The sequence below is a fragment of the Manacus vitellinus genome, unplaced genomic scaffold (genome assembly GCF_001715985.3).
Source record: "Manacus vitellinus isolate BGI_N305 unplaced genomic scaffold, ASM171598v3 scaffold_3_pilon, whole genome shotgun sequence".
In the NCBI taxonomy this organism is placed as follows: domain Eukaryota; kingdom Metazoa; phylum Chordata; class Aves; order Passeriformes; family Pipridae; genus Manacus; species Manacus vitellinus.
Genome location: NW_021940535.1, coordinates 10,106,728 through 10,129,379, shown reverse-complemented (window position 1 = coordinate 10,129,379; position 22,652 = coordinate 10,106,728). Strand labels below are relative to the sequence as shown.

Genomic DNA, 22,652 nt, shown 5'->3' with positions numbered 1-22,652 from the left:
CTTTTCTCAAGCTTCTTTCATCTGAAAGGAATGACTGGAGTAAAGAGCGCCAGGAGCTCCTGGAACAGATAAAATCACTTGAAAAGCAATTTCAAGACAGTCAAAGCAAGGCTGATAGTAAGTCTATGAAATACTGAAATTTCATAAAAACTTTTAAGGTGTCTTACTGTTTTGAATCGACAATAGCACATGCTGAGTAACTATTGGGGTTGTTAGGCATACTGGTTTGATTTTTTTTTTTTTTTTTTTAAAGAAAGCAATCTTTGATACTTGCAGAATATCTTCATTTAATCTTGCACAGTACCCAATATTCAAAATGGCTCTCTTTAGTCTGAATGTGAAGGAGGTACAGGATATAGTATTTAAAAAGAAAATATTAAATAAGATAAAGGAAAAATCCTCTGTTGGTCTATGGAAATGCAGTGGTATTGTCTGGAATGTTTTTCATAAACCTTTACTTCTTAAACTCGATGTTTCATTGACCTTTTTCATTCACAAAGCCTTTTTGTGTGTGACTTTCAAGGTTAGTTCCACTGAAAAAGCGCAGTTTTGTAAGACTTTCCCAGCAGGTTCTGTAACATTACATGTCATATACCTAGCACAGTTTTCCAAATAACATGAAAATTATTTGGGATTTTTTTGACAGTATTAAAAAGTGAAGTCCATGACTTGCGCATTGTCCTGCAGTCTGCAGACAAGGAGCTGTCTGCTCTAAAATTGGAATATAATGCCTTTAGGGAAAAACAAGAGAAAGAAATGAGTCAGCTTTCTGGTAGACATATGGATGTACAGTTCCAGCTGGACAGTGTGAGGTATGTTGGCAGTTTGGTAAAATGCCTTAACATCCTTTCTGGATGCATACAGTGATTTAGTCCTTCTCTCCTGCATCTGAACTTGCACTTTACATGCTTCTTTAAAGTTGTTTTGTGTTTGTTTATGTCTTATGTCCTTTGCTTATTTTTTCTTTTTGCTCAGTTCTTCTATGCCTATTTCAGAGTCATGATGGGGGGAACCATGCTGAAATTAGCAGAAAGAAATGAAATGAGGCTGCCTTAATTTTACCTTACTTTAGCATTTTCCCATTGAGTAGGATATACCTATAAACTCATTGCTCTCCAAAAGTTAAGTGGCTGAAGAGAAAGAATTTGTCAGTCTGATCACATGAATTAGGTGACATAATGATGCTGCTCTAAAAATACAAGCAGAAAGAAATTCATAAAAAACAACTGAAGTTTGATTATTGAAACCAGAAAAGCTCATTACCTTCTCTGCAATAATGGCCATTATGGGGAGATGAGGTTTTGAATCATTAGCATGACTTGGTTTTGTTGGCTTCTGTTGGTGGGTTTTGTTTATTTTGTTGTGTTTTGGCTTTATGTTGGTTTTGGCTTTTTTTCCTGGAAAGCTTAGCTATGTTTTGCATTACAGTAGGTCACGTCTTAGCTGAAGTAATTTTTTGAGTATGCATTGTGAGACCAGGAACTGGGAATTGAAACTAAATGCCATGGTTTCATTGATGCCTTCAGTGTTAGCAGAAATACTGACTATGTAGAGGGTATTCTTTCTATAGGTCCTTCTTTAGTAACATGATTCATAACACTTGTCTAGCAGTTCTTTTACCCCTCTTTGCTTTTCACTTTTGTGAAAAACCAAATGAAGTAAATTTTCAGTGCAACAATTTAGAGAAAAATAACCCAAACTTGTCCAGAATATATAAAGATTTTAAATGGGATAGATGATCTGAATATCAGCTAAGCAGATGTTGATACTGAGGATCCTTCTATCAAAGCCTTTTGTCCAGCAACTGCCTAAAAAAAAAGATTTATTTTTTTTTTAATGGTGAACTCCATTATCAAGACACAGGGACTGAAATTTCAGTAGGATTTTGTAAGAAGTAATTTATTTCTTGGGATCACTGCCTTCCCTGCCAGTGCCACTTCAATCTCCCATGGCCTTCAGAAATTTGGTGTTTCTGAGTTTAAAAGAGAGTTACCATTTACGTCAGTCACTCCTTTCTAAAATAACTGTACTCTGTATATTATTTGAAGATTTTAAAATACAAGTGATTGGAGTATTTTTATAATGACACAAACCTTATCAGAGTTTTTATTTGGTTTTTTTTTATAAAGGCTAGAACATGAAAAGATTCTTGAAGAAAAAGCAAGTCTACAGGATGACTATGACAATTTGCAGGAAGTAACTAAGTTTGAGACGGATCAACTGAAGCAACAACTTGAGGACAGAAAACAAGAAGCAGAAACAATGAAAACTGAGCTTTGTGTAAGACAGTTGAGGGTTTCAAAGGAGTTTATTATACCATATCCACATTGTTTAACTCCTGTTTAATTCAATTGTATCATTAATAATAGATTCCACAGTAGTAATAGGTTTCTTGGTGCTTTCATTTGGAAGATGTACCCAAAACCTTTTTCCAAACTTGGTGCAAGATTTTTGCAACCACAGGCTACAAGAAATATCCAATAGCATCGTGAACTAGTAAGGTTTTGGACTGAAGAAATGTTGAGGGAGATGGGTTAATTAGTAAAGGAATAAGAAACTTCTTTGGAAAAGAATCTTGACATTGATTGAAATGCTGAGATGACCTTTCATCTCAGTGCTAACCGGGACTAGCCTACTTATTCTATCTTTACAAAGCAGTTTCTTAAAAATTTTCATAGTGGATGTGATCTTGTTAAAATGATCTATGGCTTGTGGTGGATCATTGTCCTGCAATTTAGTTGATGCTGTCCTTGAAAGCCTGTCAGACTGCAGTGACTGCAAAACAGCAATAGGGTTGCTCAAGGGCTTTTGCAAATGATTTTGCCTGCTTCTCACAGTGCCTGCTCAGGAAGCTTGATATAAGTTTTCCTTTTTTAGTGTTTAAAGGAATGCTGACAGACTGAAAATTATTGATATAAATTCCTTATCATTTAATATTCTGAACAAATTTGGAATTTGAAAAATGCACCTAAATTAATCTACAATTGAAAATTCTAATTTCTGCCTTCACAACCTTGGATATTGAGGAACATCATAGCTATATGAAATTATTATCAATGACAGGTGAAAAGAACTAATTACCTAATATGAATAAGAGTTTACTTTTGAACTTGACCAGAACAAAGCTAAGGATCTTTCTGTTTCAAATTAAGGGGCAGGGAGGCAGGTTTCAATCATCTTAAGAATTTGTTTAGATTTTTATTTTGTTTTAGATTATTCTAAAGACCTTCCATTGTAACTTCTTATAGCAACATATATTTGCTATTCTAGAACCTTTTTCACCTTCTGAAAGCAGAAAAAGAACATAATGAAAAACTAACATTGCAATTACAAGAAGACAAAGAAAACAATTCAAAGTAAGTTTTAATTAGTGGTGGGGTTTATTTTCATTTGACTGCATTGTTTTTGTCCCATGCTATGTTTTGTATTCAGATGAGGATCCTGTTTGTAGAGGTGTTTTTCCCCAGGTGGTTGACAATAATTACATAACAGGCTTTTTTATTTTATCCAAATTAGAACGGCACTTCATTTTAATGTGTTCAATTAACATGACAAAAGTAATTTCATTGCAAATATAGATCTTCATGTCAAAAATAAAAGTCCACCTCTGACAGCAGGTAACTAAACTATTGGTCTTTTGTATAGCACTGAGAAGGTGATTACTGAAGAACCCTTAAATAAATTAAGTGCAAATAAGAACCATATAAGAATAAATCATATGACTTGATTTTGTTAAAGTTCTCTTATGTTTTGATTATATTTCTCACTAGAAATGTTTTCTTCACCAGGGAGCTCTTGAAAATACTTGAAAAAGCACAGGTGGAGAAACCATTCTCTGAAATGGTGACACGGTGTGAGCAGCAGGTACAGCAACAGATTCGAATATTTAAACTGCATGTTCATGGATTTGCTTGTGCATTAATAGCAGTTTTATTTCTGTGCTGACTGTTCCATTGATTACCAGCAAAATAAATGTAGACTACTCAGGTTACATATCATTTTGTTAAGCTACTGCTTTATTATTCTGGTAAGGTTAACAACTTACTTCCTTTTTTTTTTTTCATTACTTGAGGCTTTACAAAACACACTTCAAAGGTAATAAAGACTCTCCTTCACAATATTATTTTCTCTAGGAAGCAAAACTGAGGACATTGGAACAGGAACTGGCTGCTGCTGGAGAGACTATTGCTTCTTTGAAGAAGACAAATGATACAGACAAGGTTTAGACTTATTTCTGTTACTAGTACACAGTTTTATGGGTAACGGTTCTGTAGCAGAGTTGAAAGCCCAGAGCCTTTCTGTGATACTTAGTAATTTTGTGCTCTTAGGCAATTCTGGCTGTATATGTAGGTAAAATAAATCTTGCCTTTCCCTAGCATGGAGTTTGCAGGGAGGTAGAAAACTGGTATGCACTCAGAAAAAAACACAAGTTAACTGAAGATTAAAACAAAAAAAAATCAAGGTAAACCTGTCTACTGGACAAAACATTCAATGCTTAAACAGTGCATAATTCCCCTCATGATTAATAGGGTCTTCCAGTCATGTTGTAATGGACAAATAGAAAAGGGAAGGAACATGACTTAAGATTGTGACTGTGTGTCTTTATTAATAAAATCAAAGCACTTTTTCATGTAAAGGCTGTTGCAGTGTATGAAAGCTTAAATAGCAAGAGTTCCCCTAGTGCAAGTATATATCCTGTATGTAAAACAGGCATAAGGAACCACATAGTGCATTTACTACTCAGCATGATGCGATGATAAGCCTTGTTTTTTTCATGCTAAAACCAAAAATTTGACATGCATAAGGTCAGACTAACCTGGTATTGTCAGTGCAGTGGTGTTTCTTGAATGTATCTTTTTCCATTACAAGCAAATGTACCCTTAAACTACGGTACTTCTGTTCTCCTATTAGAAACCCATTACAAGCCAATACTAAATCAATGAACCAGTGTTCTCTTCTGATGAACACAGCAGGTTATTTAATTCTTTATTGCAGTGCTTAGAGCAAAAGCCAGTGATATAGCAACACATTTTCTGTTATTCCTTTACATGTGCAACTTGAGGCCTCATTTTCATATGATTGTTTGAAATTTGGGATTGACAAATTATATACCAAAAAAAGTCCAGTAACATATTATATAGATTTTATATATGTTTTATAGGATTGACTTTTTTTTTATGTTTCAGGAAGTTGTAACTGACTTGATGAAACAGATCCAGGAGCTGAGGTCTTCAATTAATCATAAAACTGAGTCCATACATGGGTTGACAAGAGAGCTCGAGGATATAAATGTATGTTCTGTCATTTTGAAGGACATGGTATCGTACTTTAGAAATGACATGTCTTATCATGGGTCTCAAACAGTATAACTTGCTGTAGCATTTTAGATGGAAACTTCTTTGTTTTGACATGTTGAAATCTTCTGAACATTTTATGCCTAAGGCTGTCTTGAAAACGGAACCCTCTCCATGTGGTGGGTAAAAAGCCGTATCTCTGAAGGGACCTATTCACATCTTGTAAACTACACTCAGCTGACAGTCACATTTAGATTTTCTCAGAAACTGGCAATTTAAAACCTCAACAATTGAAGCTGAATTGTAAATTTATTTTTTGAGGGAGTGAATTTTTATGTTGCTGTTATTACTATGTTCTACATCTGAAAACAAGTATAAAGAACTAAAACTGTGTAGCTGAATAACTATGAATAAATATGATGCATCTGATTTATTAAAATAGGTCTGGTTTGCAAACTGATGGAACAACCCACAGAATGCTTCAGATAATATATTATGTGTGAACTACAAATTCAAAAGGTTCTACAGACAGAACGTTGATGAGACAAATTTATATATATAGTTATCTTTTAATAATGATTTTAGTGGGTAATATGTATTGTGGCTAATTAACATTAAATTAATAATCTTTTCCTATCATTCTGACAACTAATTTCTAAAAACGTAGTTTGTATAATTTAGCAAGTGTGATATATCATTCTGGTTTTAGTCATTGACACAGATTTCTAAATGTTTCTAATTGTCATAAGATTTGTGATGTACATTTATTTGTATTATGTTTGCCAGGTTTCCTTGATAACATGTTTTTCTAAAATATTCTAAAATTTATTTTAATGGGTTTTTGTAGTGCAAGTATAATATTGTTCTGGCTGCAAAAGAAGAAAGCAAAGGAATCATAGAGGATCAGGAAAAGAAGATTGAAGAACTGAAGGAAGCCTTGGAGGGAAGAGAAATAGCTGATAACATTGAGGTAAAAACATTAATGTTGGTGTATTATGATTGTTTGTTTAACCAGACCAGTTGGATGTGCATTTGCTTAAAATATTCATGTAAAACTTAACCTCATTTTGGTTCCAACTATAGCTAGTTAAGCTGTTCTTAAAAGAATTTTTCATGAGATACCTGACAAATTCTGTTAAATTATCATGTTATTTGACATAAATATTTTATAAGCTACTTCATAAAAGCCTATGCTAAAAGCCTGGTTTAATTTTAAGACCACTAAGGAATCACCAGCTGAATTTAATGGCAGCTTTAGATGATGCAGCTGAGAAATTAAAATTGGTGGAAGAATATATTATGTTTAACACTATCTCATCCCCCACTGCTACTATATTCAGTAACATCTTTTCTTTACTCATAATTTTAACTAAAAGCTCCACCTGCTGGAAACAGATTTAGGATGCATTGTTGATTCAACTGTGGGATTGCCTTTTAAAATTGTATCTTTCTTTAACTCTTTTCTGTTACTGCTCTCACCCTTATTTTGATGAACGTGTCTATCAGTCAAAACCACTAGCACCTCCTTACATGTAATTTCTACAAGATCATCTGTCATTAGATTTGCTAGTCAATCATATGGCACCAATAAAGTCTTCCAGAGAAGTGTTTGTTTCTCAAAACCCTTTGAACATAGTGTAAATCTATTTAAGAAAAAACAGACTATATTCATTATTAATAATACCTAAATGTCACATTCTGAAACCCAAAACTGAGTTGTCTGCCAAAGGGACCACTTTGGGTTTTTGTTTACGTGGTTTTTTTTAACTGAAGTACTAGTTCTTAATCCAGTATTATCCTTAGGTGTGTATGGCTCCTGATAAAATCATACTGTTTCTCCTTGACTTTGTGCTTCAGCTACTAATTTCTTCATGCTTTCTTGACTGGACAAGAAGAACTAATCCAAGGTAGCATTTAAAATACCAAGTTCAGTTTCTCCTTCTAGGTTAACACACCTTGTGTAGGCATAATGCCCCATCAGATCGGGTGGGAGAATAAATCCGGAGGTATCTACAGAATATGAGTGCACTAAAAAAGCTGTAATCGCTCCAGCATGGATTAAAATCTTTGTTATTTTCTGTTTTTTTATTCAGAGAACTGTATCTCTTTTTAAGTACATATTATACTTTAAAACTGTGGTTGATTCCAAAGATCTTCCGCAAGAACTGTGACTATGCTGTGGGAAAGTTCTCATTTTTGTTCTGCAGCCAAGACCATGGATATGAAAACATGCTAAAATAAGAAATTTATAGATGAATGCTTGCTACAATTCATGATGAAAAAGTAGAAGGAAAAGAGAGATGCTTGTAGCTGCTAGCAATCTTGACACCAATCACAAAACACCTTGAAACAACTGATTTAGAGTAATAACTTTACTTTCTTTACTCATCCAATGACTTAAAATAGAGAGACCTTCTGTGTGAAGAATTGCGTCATACAGCTGATCAGCTGATAAGTCTGACAGAGGCCTCCAAGAAACATGATTCGTTGCTCCAGTGTGCACAGGAAGACATAGCAAAGAAAGAAGCAGTAATCCAGGAACTTAGGGAACAGGTAAAACAAAGAAATTTTGATAATTAGCCCATTGAGAGGAGTTGTAGTTAATTCTAGCTTTTGAAAAGTTCTTACATGTAATTTTACAGCATCTTGTATGCAGTACTCTTGGTGAAGAGCAATGCTCCTTCTTGTAAAAGCAAAATAGTAGTCTAAAAACTTCTGAACAAAGGCTAGGTAAACTTTTAAAGCTTTTGGAAATGATGTCTAGAGATAGCAGAGTAAAATTATCAGTACTGTAACAACTGAGCAACCTGAGGTTATCAGCAGTATCATCTACCTTTTCCTCCACTCATCCACAAACAATATCATTATCTAACAGACATAAGTGTTGAGCTCTATAAATTTTGTATTCTGAGAATGGTTTGGAGCTTTTGCAGACTAAAGAGCTATGTTAAACCTCTGTCCAAATTTTAGCTCTAGTTGTCATAATTGTCATAGTGCTATGTAATATATTTGTGCTGGCAAAAACTCTAATAAGTTATTATCTAAAAGAGGAGTTCTTTTGTCAAGTTAGCATATTCTCTTTGGGAAAACTGATCAAATCTATACCTCAAAAATCTTTGTATCAGATCATGTTTTGACCAGTAATATTTGCCAACAAAGTTCATAATAGTTTCTTCTGTACTAGTAAGCCTTTTGAAACATTGACCATGATAGTAAGGCAAGAAAATAAAATAGCAACACAAACAAAATTCAGATTAACTACACAGCATACAATGTATAGATCTTTCAAAAATGCTTGTTACATACAACTATTGAAAGTTTAACAGTTATTAGCTAAATATACAAGAGTTATAAAAATTAAGTTTAAGTTAATGTAAAATAACTTGAGGTGTACTTAAGCCTGCTCAAAATGGAGATCTAGCTTCTGTTTTCTTTCCTATTTTGTGTTTATTTTGAGCTAATTTAATTCTTACTGGTGTTTCTAATAGTTGGACAAAATGACAGAGGAACTGGAGAACAGGAAGAATGAGTATGAACTAAAAATGAAGCAAATAGATTGCTTTGTGGACTCATCTTTAGTAACATTTCTGCAGGTATGGCATTTGTGAGAGAAACATGTTTGTTATAATGCCTGTTAAAACACATAAAAAACAACTACAAACTTTACAGCATGGCTTCAGGCTGGAACCAAAAATTACAGTGTATCAAGAATGGTCAATTCCCAGTCACATAGTTTGTAACTTAGTTGCATTATTGATGATTTGTCTGTCAGGAATTTTTTTAATATATGTCTCCAATTAAGTATTAAAATATATAACCAATACATAGGGCAAACAGTTCTTTACTAATAGTTTGTCTGGTTTGTTTCTTTTAACTTGACAGTGTCCAAAAACTCCACCTAATTTTGATGTGAATTTGGCAAAGCTCTTGGAAACTCATGAGCAAGAAATAGCTGATCGTAGGGCTTCTGCAATAAATCTGGAGCACCTTGTGCATGAACTGAATGAAGAACGAAGAGCTAAAAATGATGAAATTCTAAGGCTGAAGGTACTATGAGTTAATCTCTACAGGCAATTTGTAAGGTTTAAATAAGACAAAATACAGAGTTTAGATTTTGAATGAACTCTGCTTGGTAGTGTGTCCATTAAAGCAGGAAAGCCAGTTTTGGTCCTCCCTTTACCTAGGCCCAAAATGTGACAACTGGCTTGAGATGTCAATATATCTCATTTTCCCAAGAACTGAGTTGTTTTGAGTTCATGAATGTCAAATGCTAACATCGGTTTTACTGCTGAAACTGTTCTGATTTATTTTAAATCCAGTTTTTAATGCAACTATAAATGGAACAGTAGTGCAGACATCTGCCGGAGAACTGTGCTTGTTTTCTGATAAATAGTTTTGTCTTCTATTTTACTCAGAAACATGTTCAACTGGAAATGAAAACAGGAATCGCAATTTGGTCTTCAAATAAAATGTTTCAAACTTTTTTCTTTTTCTCTGCTTAGGAACAATTAAATGAGTTGGAGAACTTGCGTCTGGAAATGCGGATATTGGTGGAAAACAACAGGAGTTTACAGAGTCTTGTAGAAGCTCAGAGACCAGGCAAGAACAGGTAAAGTTAAATAAAACACAAAAAATCTATCTTAACTTGAAATAATTAAGCAAGATAAGATGTACACTGTTTATTTGAAATACAGTCTTACATATTGTTTGTATTTGTGGAGATTGACTCAGACTTGTCTATGAAAACTGTTTACTGGCTTGTAAACTTTATTGCCCTTAAATCACAAATTCTCAAATGCAACAAAGTTTTATAAAGGAAATGGAAATAGAATGTAAAATAATTATATGCATAGCCATTCCTGCATATTATACATTGCCATATCACTTGTGTAGTTATGGATTCAGTAGATAGCAAATGTCCAAATTAATTCAACACAAGTTTTAACACAGACATAAATGAACTTTTAAACCTCCAATATAGTATTCACCTTTGGTCTATTCAAACCATAACTCCTATCAGCTAACAGGAGCAGGGAATTGTTACTGCATATGAAATTATATCCCAAGGTCCCAAGTCAGGAATCCAACAAGTGGGGAATATAAAAGTAATGGTTTTCTGTGGAAAAATTGGGTCCAGGACACCTACTCCATAAACTGTGTGAAAAACAAAGCCACAGAATCCAGTGTTCCATGGCAACATAACCATTCTTGTTTTTCTGTGATTCCCGTTTCAATTCACAACATGCTTTCAAACGTCTGTTGCAAACTAAGCAGAAGGCCTTAGAAACAGCATCATCATTCAGTACCCCACCTGATCTGTTCACAAAGATCTTCAGTTACTGAAAATAGTGTGTTTGTTATAATTTGATGCAATTATAAAACTTCTAACCAATTAAGTTCCTTCTTTATGGCACACTACAAGGATAAAGTGGTTCCACTGGCATGTTGCTTTGTGGGTTATTTTAATTGTATGGTGTTTGCTTACTTCCATCCAATGTCATGTTAATCAAGAACTAACAAAATAAAAAGCATTGAAGTCTTCTAAATACAAGAATCTTTCACTTTCTTAACTGCTCAGTGGTCTTGTCAAATTATCTTATACGAAGGAGTTGCTTTCTGCAGTCAACATACACCTGAACATCACCAACTAATAAAACATTTACCTTAATTGCAAAGCTGCCTAACAAACTGTTGCATTGTTATTACATTTGTAATTGTTTTAATGAAAACAGTAGTTTCTCCATACTCTAACAAAAGGAAATGTGGTGTTCATGGAATGCAGAAGAATATAGAAACCCTTCCAGAGTTGTTTCATGATGTGCTCAGTATTTTGAGTATGAACACGTGTGAAAACCACTACACATATTTACTGGTTTAATCTGGATAAGATGCTTTAGAACTGGTTTCTTCCGTTTATGAGAAACTTTCCTCATTCTTGAATTTCCTAGTGATCAGAAACATCCTGATGTTCAGCACCTCAAAGAGAAAGAGGAGGAGATTGCTGAGGAGAGACTTGCCAAGGTATATTATCATTCTCACGTCAGTTGCTGTTGACCAGCTGTGAAGTATTAACCTGTTTTCTTCTATTTCACAGCAGTGAAACAAACACTGATTTCTAGTGAATTCTAATAGGCACAGCCTGACACTTAGCTCTTAGGGTTTCTATCTCAGCCTGACACAAGTGAACTGGGTGTCAGATGACACAGGAAGCAAAAACAGATTTGGATTGCTAAATCTGACTCATCTCCACAGAGTTGGAAAGTGAAGATTGTGTCACTTGCTAATGTCAGGTCTGTGTCAAAGGGAAGTTCATGTCACAGCGGAGGTTGCCATGGATTTCCCAGACAGAAAAACCCCCTGTTAGAGCTTTGCTGTGTGTGAGTGGGCAGAGAGATAGGCTGGGGGTCATTTGTGCTGGCATGAAATGGGAAATACCTGCATATAGTAAAGAGATGAACTTAGAGTGAATATTAGAGATGTGAGCTACAGAGCAGTAGGATGACTTTGGCAGGATCTGGAATGAGATACACAGCATCAACTAAGTGATAAATAATTTTAAATATATATCTGTATGTTAAACATTAGGACTGTATCTAATGCTTTTGAACTTTTACAGAATAAAGCAATGGAGGAAATCCTGAAAATCAAAGCAGAGTAAGTCTAAATGTTGTTCCTTGAACTGGAAACTTGTATTAAACTAATTAATGACAAAAAAGCTATATTTAAGCACTAGAAGTCCCAAAAAAGCTATATTTAAGCACTAGAAGTCCAATACCTGAATTTATAAAAAACATAATTTGGAAATGTTTACACTTCTGCAAGACACATTGAGTTCTTACTCTTTCTCATCAGTAGGTGGTAGTAGCACCTATTGCTACATTTACTGAAAAGGATGGCATTATATCAGGACAATAATCTGGAATAGGTAGAACCATAAAAACTTGAATTTGAAGAGCCATTTTTAATTGTTTAAAGTTATTTATGTGTTCAAGTTTTATACATGCAATGAATTCTAAGCACATTCCCTTTCAAATTGAATTGAAATACCGTTCATTTCTTTATTAGTATCATAAATGTTTTATAATTTTAACATAATCTAATTATTTTCTTTTTATGCTATTTGTTTAAATTTTTGCAGTTAATCTTGAATAATGAAAATTTTTTGTTATTAGAGGACTCCTAGATTGTGTTTGCGCAATTGTGCAAATAGTCCTCAAAATTCAAATGTTTTGGGCCTTGGATGGATAGTAGCAAAGAAAGAAAATACTGAATTAGTAGATAAACAGTAGTTTGAAAATGTTGGTCCTGCTATTCTTTTCCTAATCTGTACTCTTCAGGATTCATAGTGGTTGAATCTTTTAATACTTGAGTTATTTACATTTAATGGAATGCTTTCTATGTACATAACTTCTTTTAAGAAGGAAGAGAGTTTTTATGCACATGGTCATTTCAAAAGTAACTTTCATTAAATTTTCCAGAAACCCCAGTCTGGCAATTAGGGATTATTTTGCTATTTGATGCATTGTGTTTTCATACCTGTCTGGTCTCTGAAATACGCTTTATAACAGTGCTACAAGGTCTCATTCAAACAAATAATGCACAAAGAAGTAAAATATTCTTTCCTCATTAAGAACATGTCTTGACAAATGTACCAAATGAATACTGTTTTCATAGAGTAAAAATCAGTAAAATAAAACTGATGACAAAAATAATTTAATTTATACAATATTTGAATAGACTTGGAAAATTATTAAAGTTCATATAATTAGTAGACAGGCTGCCAAGTTTGATGGCACAGTTTAATATTCTCTGAGCCTTACAGACATCTTGTCTGCTGAAAATGTTTTAATCCTATCCAAACTAGTGGTCCTTCTGTTACCAGGCCAAACAAGCTCAGGCCATCAGAGCTGCTCAGAGATGTTTCTGAACAACAGGACCACTGGGGGAAAAGTCACAGACAGACAAGCAATTTAAGGGAAACTTGAAGAGCAGCTGAGTTTAGCTGGAAAATTTACATTCCTTTGGTGGATTAATTCAAAGTGTTCTTGTAGGTGAAGCTTCTGTTTCTGCGTTCTCCTCAGTTGAGTTATATATCCTGGATTGCAGTTACCAAAGAGCACAGTTACCAAAGAGAAGAGCATCTCCAAAACACTGCATAGTTGATAGTATCAAAGACAAGAGCTGTGAAGCAGAATGAAATTTTTCCTTCCCTTAACACTAAGTTCTAAGAAAAATATATTGTCTCAGAAGGACACTTTTAAAGGAGCCTCCCTCCATGTCCAAGACTGGTTTAGTAATTCACTTATATGCCATTTATATTGGTTTTAAAGTTTTTTATGCTTCTTTTATATTGGCAGATTAGAAGAGACCAAAAATATCCTTAGAGTCCAAGAGAATGCTTGTCATCAAATGACTCTGGAGCTACAACGAACGAGAACTTTGGAGCTCAAAGCATTTAATGAAAAAGAAGAAATTAGATCAAAACTGGAGGAAGCATATGAAGAAAGAGACAGAACTGAAAAGGTTACACATGTATAATAATTTTTTTGTCTTTACAGTAAAATCTTATTCAGCAGAGGTAGAGGTCTTACAGTTTAGTTGTATTTGTAATATTATTCTCTGCACTAGTGGAAGTCTGGGTACAGAAATCAGTGTTGCAATTCATAATACAAATCAATTATTGCTCTTTTTTGACCTTTAGAAGGATCTAACATAGTATCTAAGGACACATAAGACAAATACGTATTTCCTGAATGAACCAACTCTTGCATCATATCTTACAAACAACTTAAATGTTAGTGTGTTTGTAGCTCTAAGAAGCTATTTCTTCTGAAAAGAGAAGGAGAGGCTACTGCTAACAGATACACAATGTATTTATATTAATTACAGGAAATAGAATTGCTGAGGAAGCAAGTTGACTCTCTTGCTGAGGAGAACGGGAAATTACTTGGTCATCAAAACCTAAACCAGAAGATTCAGTATCTTGTGAAACTGAAGAAAGATAACGCGAAACTTACTGAGGTAAGTTCCAGAGTAGAATACAGATGAAGTCATGGCTTGACATAGAAGATGTCAAGCTTTGAGAATGAAAACTAAAATTCTTGCTCTTCTTTGGAGAGCAATAGATTTTATGCAGTTCAGTAAGTCATGGCTGGTCTGTCTCCTCTCAGGCCCCAGACAAGGATCACCCTGTTTTATTTCCCCAAATATATAGTGTATAAAATACTTGAACAAATATAGATACTGCTTATTTAGAAATATAAAAGACATGAGGATAATTTCCTTAATATACCCATGCTTTTTTTTTCTGTTTTACAGGAGACTGAAAAACTACGAATTGAAAATGCTTTTTTGAAAGAATCAAAAAAATGTGACATTTGTAGGCATTATGATCAGCTGTAATGACACAAATAAAACTGCAGAACCATATTTTTAAAGTGTACAGAAAAAGCAAAAGCCATTTGTCAAGCTTGACTTTTGCTGTGGTCCTGGAATAATCAAGTATTTTAGTTCATAGATTTTTTTTTTTTTTTTGCTGGTAATAACTCTTAGTGAAGAATGTTATACCAGCTATGCGGGCAGCTTCCAATGACATAGTAACACCTTTCTGTAATTTCCAGTTTCCAAAACCGATTTTGTATAGGTGCTGGAAGATACTTCCTTGGAACTTTTGTACCTTGCCAAGGAAAAGCTTTCTTACTGGGAACACACCTGGATCTTTGTTTCCTTTTGTGCTTTTATTCAGGTTCCTACCTCTTCTGAAATGCTACATTTTCCACCAGAGCCAAAATTTTAAAAGCACAATTTCTTTGTGATTATTTCTTTAGCTAAACGTAGGGTGATTTTACTGGGTTGTTTAAAAATAGTTTTCATACTGAACTTTGTTCAATACAGCATAAATGTGAATTTAGTAACAGCCTTGTAAATAGCACTATAAATATATTTTGCCTTTCTGTTCTTTCTTTATATGAAATTAAAATGCTTTTTAACCCTTTTTCCCCCTATTATGGACTTATAGTAGACTTCTATATTAGAATTGTAGGAAATTCCAAGTATTTTGCAACCATTTTCTTATCAAACAAGTTAATGTTATGAAAGAAGCTGTGAAAATATGCAGAACATTTTAGGAGTACAGCAGAAGTTCACTTAGTTGCACTTAAGATTTATTACAGATACATGAAATGTTTATTAGTGGATCACAAAATGTTGATTTATATAGCAATATCCAACAGGCTTTTTTTTTTACTGCCGGTAAGCCTATCATTCTAGTTTTTGGCTACTTCATACAGTATTTTTTTTGCCCACAAGTGCTGGGGGAAAATGGAACAAAGCAGAAGATGTGTGTCTGATAAAGGGCAGGATAGACCTAGTGAGTTTCTACATGATTTGGCTGAGGGGAAGAATTTCTACCAGCTTATCTGCGCATTTTAAAGTTGCCTAAGTTCAAGCTCCCACTTGAGCTCTGATGTAAAAAGCTGACCTTAAATGGGGTAGGTGGTGTTTTTTTTTTCCTTGTAGACAATCTAGATAGGATCAGACCTAGAGGGGTACATCAAGGACAACACACCTGTTGTCCCTTGCGTGCTTTATTTGTTACTGCTGTGTTCTAGGTTTACAAATGTCGCCTTCCTATCTGTTTCTGGACTATTTCCATGTAGGTGGCTTCTGCCCTTTTCTGTGTTGTATGTGGCTACGGTAGGACCTGCGTTGTTCTCCTACTCCCTCCTTTTGTGTCTGTTCAAATAAAGCCTTTGTACATAAACGAACACTGCATACGTGCATTCTTCACAAACCCCCCCATCCGCTCCCGGCCGCCCCTGGCCCTCTAGGAGCGGGCCCGCCCGTACTCGGGCGGCGCTGCGGTGGCCGCGCCCGTGAGGCGGCGAGCGGGCCCGGTCCCGCGCGCCATGAGGGCCGGCCGGCGGGCGGCGGGGCTGCGGCGGCGGCCGCCGGGCTGCTCGGGGCGGCGGCGGGCGGCCGCGGCGAAGCTGGCGCTGGGGCCGGGCGGGGAGGCGGCCGGCGCCCGGTAAGGAAGGAGGGAGGCGGCGGGTGCTGTGGGTTCCCGTGCAGCCGCCCCCCGGGCGGCTCTGGGCGTCACGGCTGCGCTGGCGGGAGCGCGGCAGTTCTTCCTCCTCCGCTCCCAGGGGCTGCCCTGGATTTCTAGGGATAGCGGGGCGGTCTCGGAGAGCGGAGCGCTGAGTCAGCCTTGGAGGGCTGACTAATACGCGCTGTCGACGTAAACGAGGAGCAGGGAAAGGGAAGCGAGGCCACTGAGATGTTAAGACAACAAGCGTGGTACGGGAATGCCCCAGATCAAACCCAACCCTGCATTTGCAGTAGTTCTACGTCAGTGTTACTTTAGAAGCAGGATGTCAGTACTCTTTAGTATTAAATGCTTGTTCTTAGTGCACTGTTTTCTAATAACATTACTTTTCTCCGTCTTATTCTCTCACAGCTCAGTCCTTACCAGAGCAGACAGGTGGAGCCCTTGATTTCTGCTGTGCTGCTCAGCTGATCCTTGTGTCTTCGTTGGTCGTGATCTTTATCGCCGTTGTGTTTTTCAAACCTCCTTGAGCTTGAGGTTACGTGGGCCTGCTGTCCCTTGACCCCAGTAGCAGTGTCCTTACCTACAGGAGTGACCTCTGGCACAGGCACAGCAGAGGTGGGGAGGTACACGGGGTTGCATGTGAGTGGGGAAATGCTGAGGTAGGCAGCCTACGCGTCTCCTAAAAACACATTGGGGAGATTAATTTCAATATAGGTTGTTACTCATATGGCAAATGTACATTTGGATTTGAAACTAGAGCTGGAAAAATCCAGCCTTGCACCAGGAAGAAAAGAAAATCAATCCGTGTGATTATTAGAGAGGTTAAAAAGGCAAAAACGTAGCACCTGCCAATCCTTTTGATCTTTTCTGATAGATCGGAAAGGGTGGCAGAAAGGAAAATAAAAAAATTTAAATCCTTATACTCTTTCCAACCCCTCCACCCCCCAGAAAAAAATCCCCAACTTGTGCTCTGCACTGACAGAATACCAGAGCATGGAATTACTGCAAATGTTGACAGCATCTTTTCGGAGTATTTTTCTATGATGAAATTTCTAAAAAATATTGCGTATTTGTTTGGGGTGGGAGGTTGGTGCTTTTTTTTTTTTTTTTAAGTGCTATGACAAAGTGTTATGTCATTGACATGGAATGTTGCCAGCAGATCAAGGGGGATGATCCTTTGCCTCTGCTCAGCCCTAATGATGCCACACCTGGAGTTTTGGGTCCAGTTCTGAGCTCTCCAGTGCAAAAAAATAGATGGAGCTACTGGAAGGAGTCCAGCAAAGTGCCATAAAGATGATGGAGACACCAGAGCATCTCTTTTATGAGGAGAGGCTGAGAGAGCTGGGACTGTTCATCCTGGAGAAGAGAAGGCTCAGGGGGGATCTCATCAGTGTGTATAAATACCTGCAGGGTATTTATAAATGTATAAATATCTGGGTGCACAGAGGATGGAGCCAGGCTCTTTCCAGTTCTGCTCAGTGACAGGACTAGAGGTGATGGGCACACCCTGAAACACAGGCAGTTTGCTCTGAACATCTAGAAACACTTTTTCACTGTGAGGGTGACCAGGCACTGGCACAGGTTGCCCAGGGATGTGATGGAGTCTCCATCCTTGGAGATATTCAGACACTGTCTGGACATGGACAAGGACAGCCTGCTCTAAGAATGATGAGGTTGGACCAGATAAACTCCAGAGGTCCCTTTCAACTTCAGCCATGCTGTGATTCTGTGACTGTTTCTTTTTTCTGGGTAAATTGGTTCCTTCAGTTTTCAGGTCCATTCTAGGTGACAATTAAATTAATCAGTTTAGCTGTAAAACTAGCCAGGTTTTATGTAGATGCCGTAATCTTCCTAGTGGCTTAAATTGTGGAGGACTATAGACACTTAAGAGTTTCAGAGGCTCCCTTTGAATCCTACATGCTTGCTGCAAAGGCATTTCTGCAGAGCAGCCACAAGGCAAAAGAGATTGAAGGAGTTTTATGTTTAAGGAAGAGCTACAGAAGTCTCAAAGTATAATAGCAGCCGTCAGTTGTGCAGCGTGGAACATGCCAGCAAATATTAAAAGTGTATTGATGCTTTTAAGAGCTTATGATGTAGGGTAGCAGGATACTCAACAACAGCACAAAGAGGGATTTCCTGGCCAGAAGGATGTGTTGGGATGGCCAAGCATGAGAGTGACCTGACCAGGAGGGGTCATTTCACTTGAACAAAAGTTTTACTTTGCTTTCTCCGCTCCCCTGTCAGTCTTCATCTAAAATTACTTCTGCCACTTCAGGAGTAATTCTGGATTATCTGAAATGTACACTGAAATTAATCTATGCTTAGAAAAGCAATCAGAACAGTAATCCTTGACTCACTGGGGTGGCTCAGCTGAGTCTTTAGCTGGGGAGGAATTTATATTTCCCCCCTTCCTTGTGGGGAAGGAAACACGTGGGGATGTTCCTATCTCTCCGTCTGCATGCCATTGGGATGACCGCTGCCCGAGCTGCAGAGGGACTTGACCTTTCTCTGATAAACCTTCCTTCTGGGCATGTGCCACCTGCAGAGCATACTGCTGCTGGTTTCCCTGGCTCTGCAAGAGAAGAAGATCAGAATAAAAACCTTTGGGTTCAAGATCACTCTTGAACATAGCATAGTTGCTGTGATGGTGGGAGCCAGCTTTGTTTCACCACTGATAGTCTCACAGACTAATTCCAGTCAGGCAATACCTGTGGAGGTCTCTAGTCCAACCCCTGGACTATGGAAATATACTGAATTTAGGTGAAACACAGAGAATTGTTTTGCCCTCTCATCTCTTTACTCCCAGATCTGCCTACCCACTAGAGATGTGTGGATGTACATAACTGCCCCTAGGAAGGTAAAACTGTCTGGTAATAGAGGCAGAGGATGAAACTGGGAGGCAAACCCTATCCCATGGAGAGCCATAACATGGCAGAAGTTTTCGTCCTCAGAGGAGTGGTAGTATCTGGGAATGGTTGTCCCTCTTATCTCTCCCTACATTGTTGGCCAGGGTGGATAGGAAAGCAAGGGCTTCACTGGTGGGAGTGATATTGGATTTCAACTGTTGCCCTTATCAAGTTGGAGACCTTTGCCACAGGTGGGGCAAAATGAGACCACACACCTGCACTGTCGCTCTCTGGAATGGGGTTAGCCTCGGAGAGCTTGCGCCAGCCATCGAGCAGAGATTTGCTTTGCAGTCTTTTCCTGTGCACTTGCAACATCGCTTGCTTCAGAAATCCCTGTCTGCTTGCAGTATATAATTTTTTTCTTTTGAGTGGGAGCAGAACACAGTTGGTGGCCCCCATTGATTTGAGCAGCTGGTAGGGGGCTGCAGTGCAGCCATTCCCATGGGGCAGGTACCACTGCTTAGCTGTGTTTTTTGGTGACTTCACACCTACATTTCTGTCTTCTTCAAGACGAATCCCACCATGGACTGAAAGGTGACAGGCTGTGAAGCCATGATTGCTGCAGGCTTAGACAAAGATTTGCTTTCCTTTGCCCTTGTGTGTTCCCTGAGCGTTTGTGAGAGTCGTTTTCTGCCCGTGATCTCCCTTGGTGTCTTCACGTCAACTACATGGTATCCAGGGGCTGGGAGATGGCCTCAGTAGCTTAAACTAGGAGGGGGCAAGGGAGACTGTGAATGGTGAGGACTTTTTAGGCACAACTGTGCCCTTTTTTCAGACTGAGGCTGTTACATGTCTGGTGAGATTGTTTAAGGAGGGAGGTCTTTCTTGAGGACCTAATTGGCCTTGACAGCCCTTGAATTCAGAGGTGGTTTTGGTGCTGCTAAATGCTGGAGTAGAGACCTCTCAGTAAATCTGCTCTCCAGTGAGTGTGCAAGGTAAGGCGTGAAGCCCCTCAGCTCTCCCTTTCATCACAAAGATCTCTGCTCTGCCCTCACTGCAGCAGTAATGCAGACCAGGGAGCTGGTGAGGACCAGTGCTTTGGGACCATTGGGGTCTCAGTCCAAATTCACAACAGTTAGGTCCTGGACCCCACACAGCGCCGGCATTTAAATCTTTGGTATTTGTCCCTGTCAGTTCTGAATTTCACCATTTTCTATACATCTGTATATGTATAGTGATAAGTAAAGGGCATATCCCTGCATTTTGCGTCCACCACATCATGAACTGGAGAGTGTTCTGAAATTTGGCTTCTGGCATAGCAGCTGCTGCACGTTGTCCTAGCGCTTCCTAGCCTATAGTCTGAGGCTGAACTCACAGCAGGACACAACGGGCTCACACTCTGTCCAGGGCTGTTTCCTCATTTCCATTTCCTTCTGTGAGTTATATATTCACCTTCATTTAATAGCAGCTGTAATTCAGCTTCAAAAGCCCATGCCGTTGGGTTTGGCTCCAAAGTGCCCATGAATCAGTGAGGTGAAAATACACAGGCTTTTCATTCTTGTCTTACAGCTGCCAGTGCTGCTTCGCGTCAGCTGTGTTGGCTTGGTGTTTGCGTGCAATGCGGTGATGTGGACAGTCTTTGCAAAAGCCTTGCGACTCTCTTCCTCCTTGGCTGCTGCCTCTGTGACAACGACAGCCTCCAACTTCATCTCTTCGGTGAGTAGATCCCTTCCCCAGGCGCTGAAGCCCGAGGAGCACAGCGATGTGAGAATGCTCACGCTGGCTGCCACTGGTCTTAGCTCACCTCCCAGCAGAACCAGCATCAGTGGACACAAAGGGAGGGTTACAGGCAGACATGAAATGATTGCATCAGGCCCCAGCTGCTTTGATAGTTGTTCATGGCAGAAGCGGTGGAACTTTTCTGGATGGTGCAGGAGGAGGAGCACTGCTGCCCAGCATGGTGCCTTGCAGCAGCTGTACAGCTGAACTTTAATAACTGCCAGTGAGAGCCAGAGCCAGAAGCTTTGCTTTGCTTTGTTTTGCTTTTCCTTTGCAACACCTCACCTGTGACAAGCCAGTCACCCTAGCTGGGTGTGAAGATGCACCACCGCTAGTGACAGCAAGAGAATCTTTGACCTGCAGGTTTTTCTGCTTGCTTTTCACTCTTGGCAGCAGTCCACCTTGTTTCTGTGCTCCAACTGGCAGACAGCTCATGGTGGTGTCCAAGAATCGACTGGAGTTGCCCAGTCAACAAGAGATTTGGCTCCTGAGAAGTGATGGGAAGGCAGCAAAGCACACATGCATCTACCAAAGTCCTGCTTTGGGACCACAGGATAGCTGCGCTTCCAGGCTGGATGGCAGAGTCAGTCATTTCCAGCATCACCCGCAGCAGCCGTTTCTGTTGGTCACCCCAGCATGAGTTTCCTCAAGCACATTTTTTTCCCAGGGCTGTCTCTCCCAGTAGAAGTTCTCACAGCTCTGGCAGTGCAGGAGGCTTTGGAGCAGCTCAGCCCAGCAAAGCTTTTTGTCTCTCTTTTCCTTCAGGCAATCCTGGGCAAACTGCTCTTCGGGGAGACGTGGTCGCCTCTGTGGTGGGTCGGCCTCTCCACTACACTCTGTGGGCTCATGCTGCTGCACACAGCTGCGCCCCAGCTGGTGCAGGTCCCAGCAGAGAAGAAGGAGTGAGAGCTGCTGGAGGGGGCATGGTACCATGCTGCCCCTCTCCAGCCTGTCTCATGATGGCGTCCCCAGTGCCCACCGACCTTTGAACACGTCAACCATGGACCTGCTAACCCCTGCTCACTTGCTGACCCTCTGACTTGCAAAGTCACCTTGATTGCATCTTTCCTGGCAGGTTGGCAGTGTTGTGGTGGCAGTGACAGCCTCGGAGGGAGCTGATCCACTCTGAGTCAGTATTGTGAAAATCAGGGCCGGAGGCTTATCAGCTGCTCCTCCTCTTCACACCCTGCAGCTGTGGAGCTTTCCCAGTTCAGGGAAGGCTGAAAGTAAACATAGTGGCTGTGGAAGGTGCCTGTGCATTAGTACTTTTCCGTAAAAGGATCTATCCCAAAATAGAATCAGAAGTAGATGCTGAAGGCAGCTGATATTTCTGTTCTGCTGTTCCTGACTTTCCTGTCTGTTGAAATGGCTCCATGCCTGCTGCTGCCTATAATGCTGTGGAGCCTTTCAGCAATTCCTTCAGCTTCCTCTATCATTCACATACACCTTTTAACTTGCAATTTGTATCTGACACCTTTAATATTCACTTACCCATTCCTGACATCTTACTCATTGTAAGATTGCTGCTCTTTCCTTTAGACCCTTAACCAGGATGGGGTTTTGCTCACCATTCCTACTGTGTGTAGGTCTAACAGTAATTTTGGTACAATACAACAGGCAGCATGTGAAGAGTCAGCTGCTTTCACTAGGACTGTCCATGTTCAACACATCCCCCATCCCACTGAA

General features: G+C 38.8%; 2 protein-coding genes across 2 annotated transcripts in view; both read left to right on the top strand.

Moving 5' to 3' along the window:
- KIF15 (kinesin family member 15) overlaps nt 1-16,056 on the top strand; it is a 33,210-nt gene extending 17,154 nt beyond the window's left edge. Inside the window, exons 17-33 of the mRNA XM_018075693.3 lie at nt 12-117; nt 647-812; nt 2,130-2,280; nt 3,271-3,356; nt 3,789-3,864; nt 4,134-4,220; nt 5,187-5,291; nt 6,142-6,264; nt 7,701-7,847; nt 8,783-8,887; nt 9,177-9,341; nt 9,797-9,903; nt 11,243-11,315; nt 11,911-11,948; nt 13,652-13,817; nt 14,184-14,315; nt 14,613-16,056. Of these exons, the coding sequence (XP_017931182.2) occupies nt 12-117; nt 647-812; nt 2,130-2,280; nt 3,271-3,356; nt 3,789-3,864; nt 4,134-4,220; nt 5,187-5,291; nt 6,142-6,264; nt 7,701-7,847; nt 8,783-8,887; nt 9,177-9,341; nt 9,797-9,903; nt 11,243-11,315; nt 11,911-11,948; nt 13,652-13,817; nt 14,184-14,315; nt 14,613-14,696 (1,917 nt within the window). The 3' untranslated portion in view covers nt 14,697-16,056. The remainder of the gene's footprint in view (nt 1-11; nt 118-646; nt 813-2,129; nt 2,281-3,270; nt 3,357-3,788; nt 3,865-4,133; nt 4,221-5,186; nt 5,292-6,141; nt 6,265-7,700; nt 7,848-8,782; nt 8,888-9,176; nt 9,342-9,796; nt 9,904-11,242; nt 11,316-11,910; nt 11,949-13,651; nt 13,818-14,183; nt 14,316-14,612) is intronic.
- A 145-nt stretch (nt 16,057-16,201) lies between these two features.
- Nucleotides 16,202-22,293, top strand: TMEM42 (transmembrane protein 42). Its single transcript, XM_029961753.1, has 4 exons — nt 16,202-16,320; nt 16,836-16,956; nt 20,757-20,903; nt 21,732-22,293. The coding sequence occupies exons 1-4, from the start codon at nt 16,202-16,204 to the stop codon at nt 21,870-21,872; spliced, it is 528 nt and encodes a 175-aa protein (XP_029817613.1). The 3' UTR covers nt 21,873-22,293.
- The last annotated feature ends 359 nt before the right edge of the window (nt 22,294-22,652 follow it).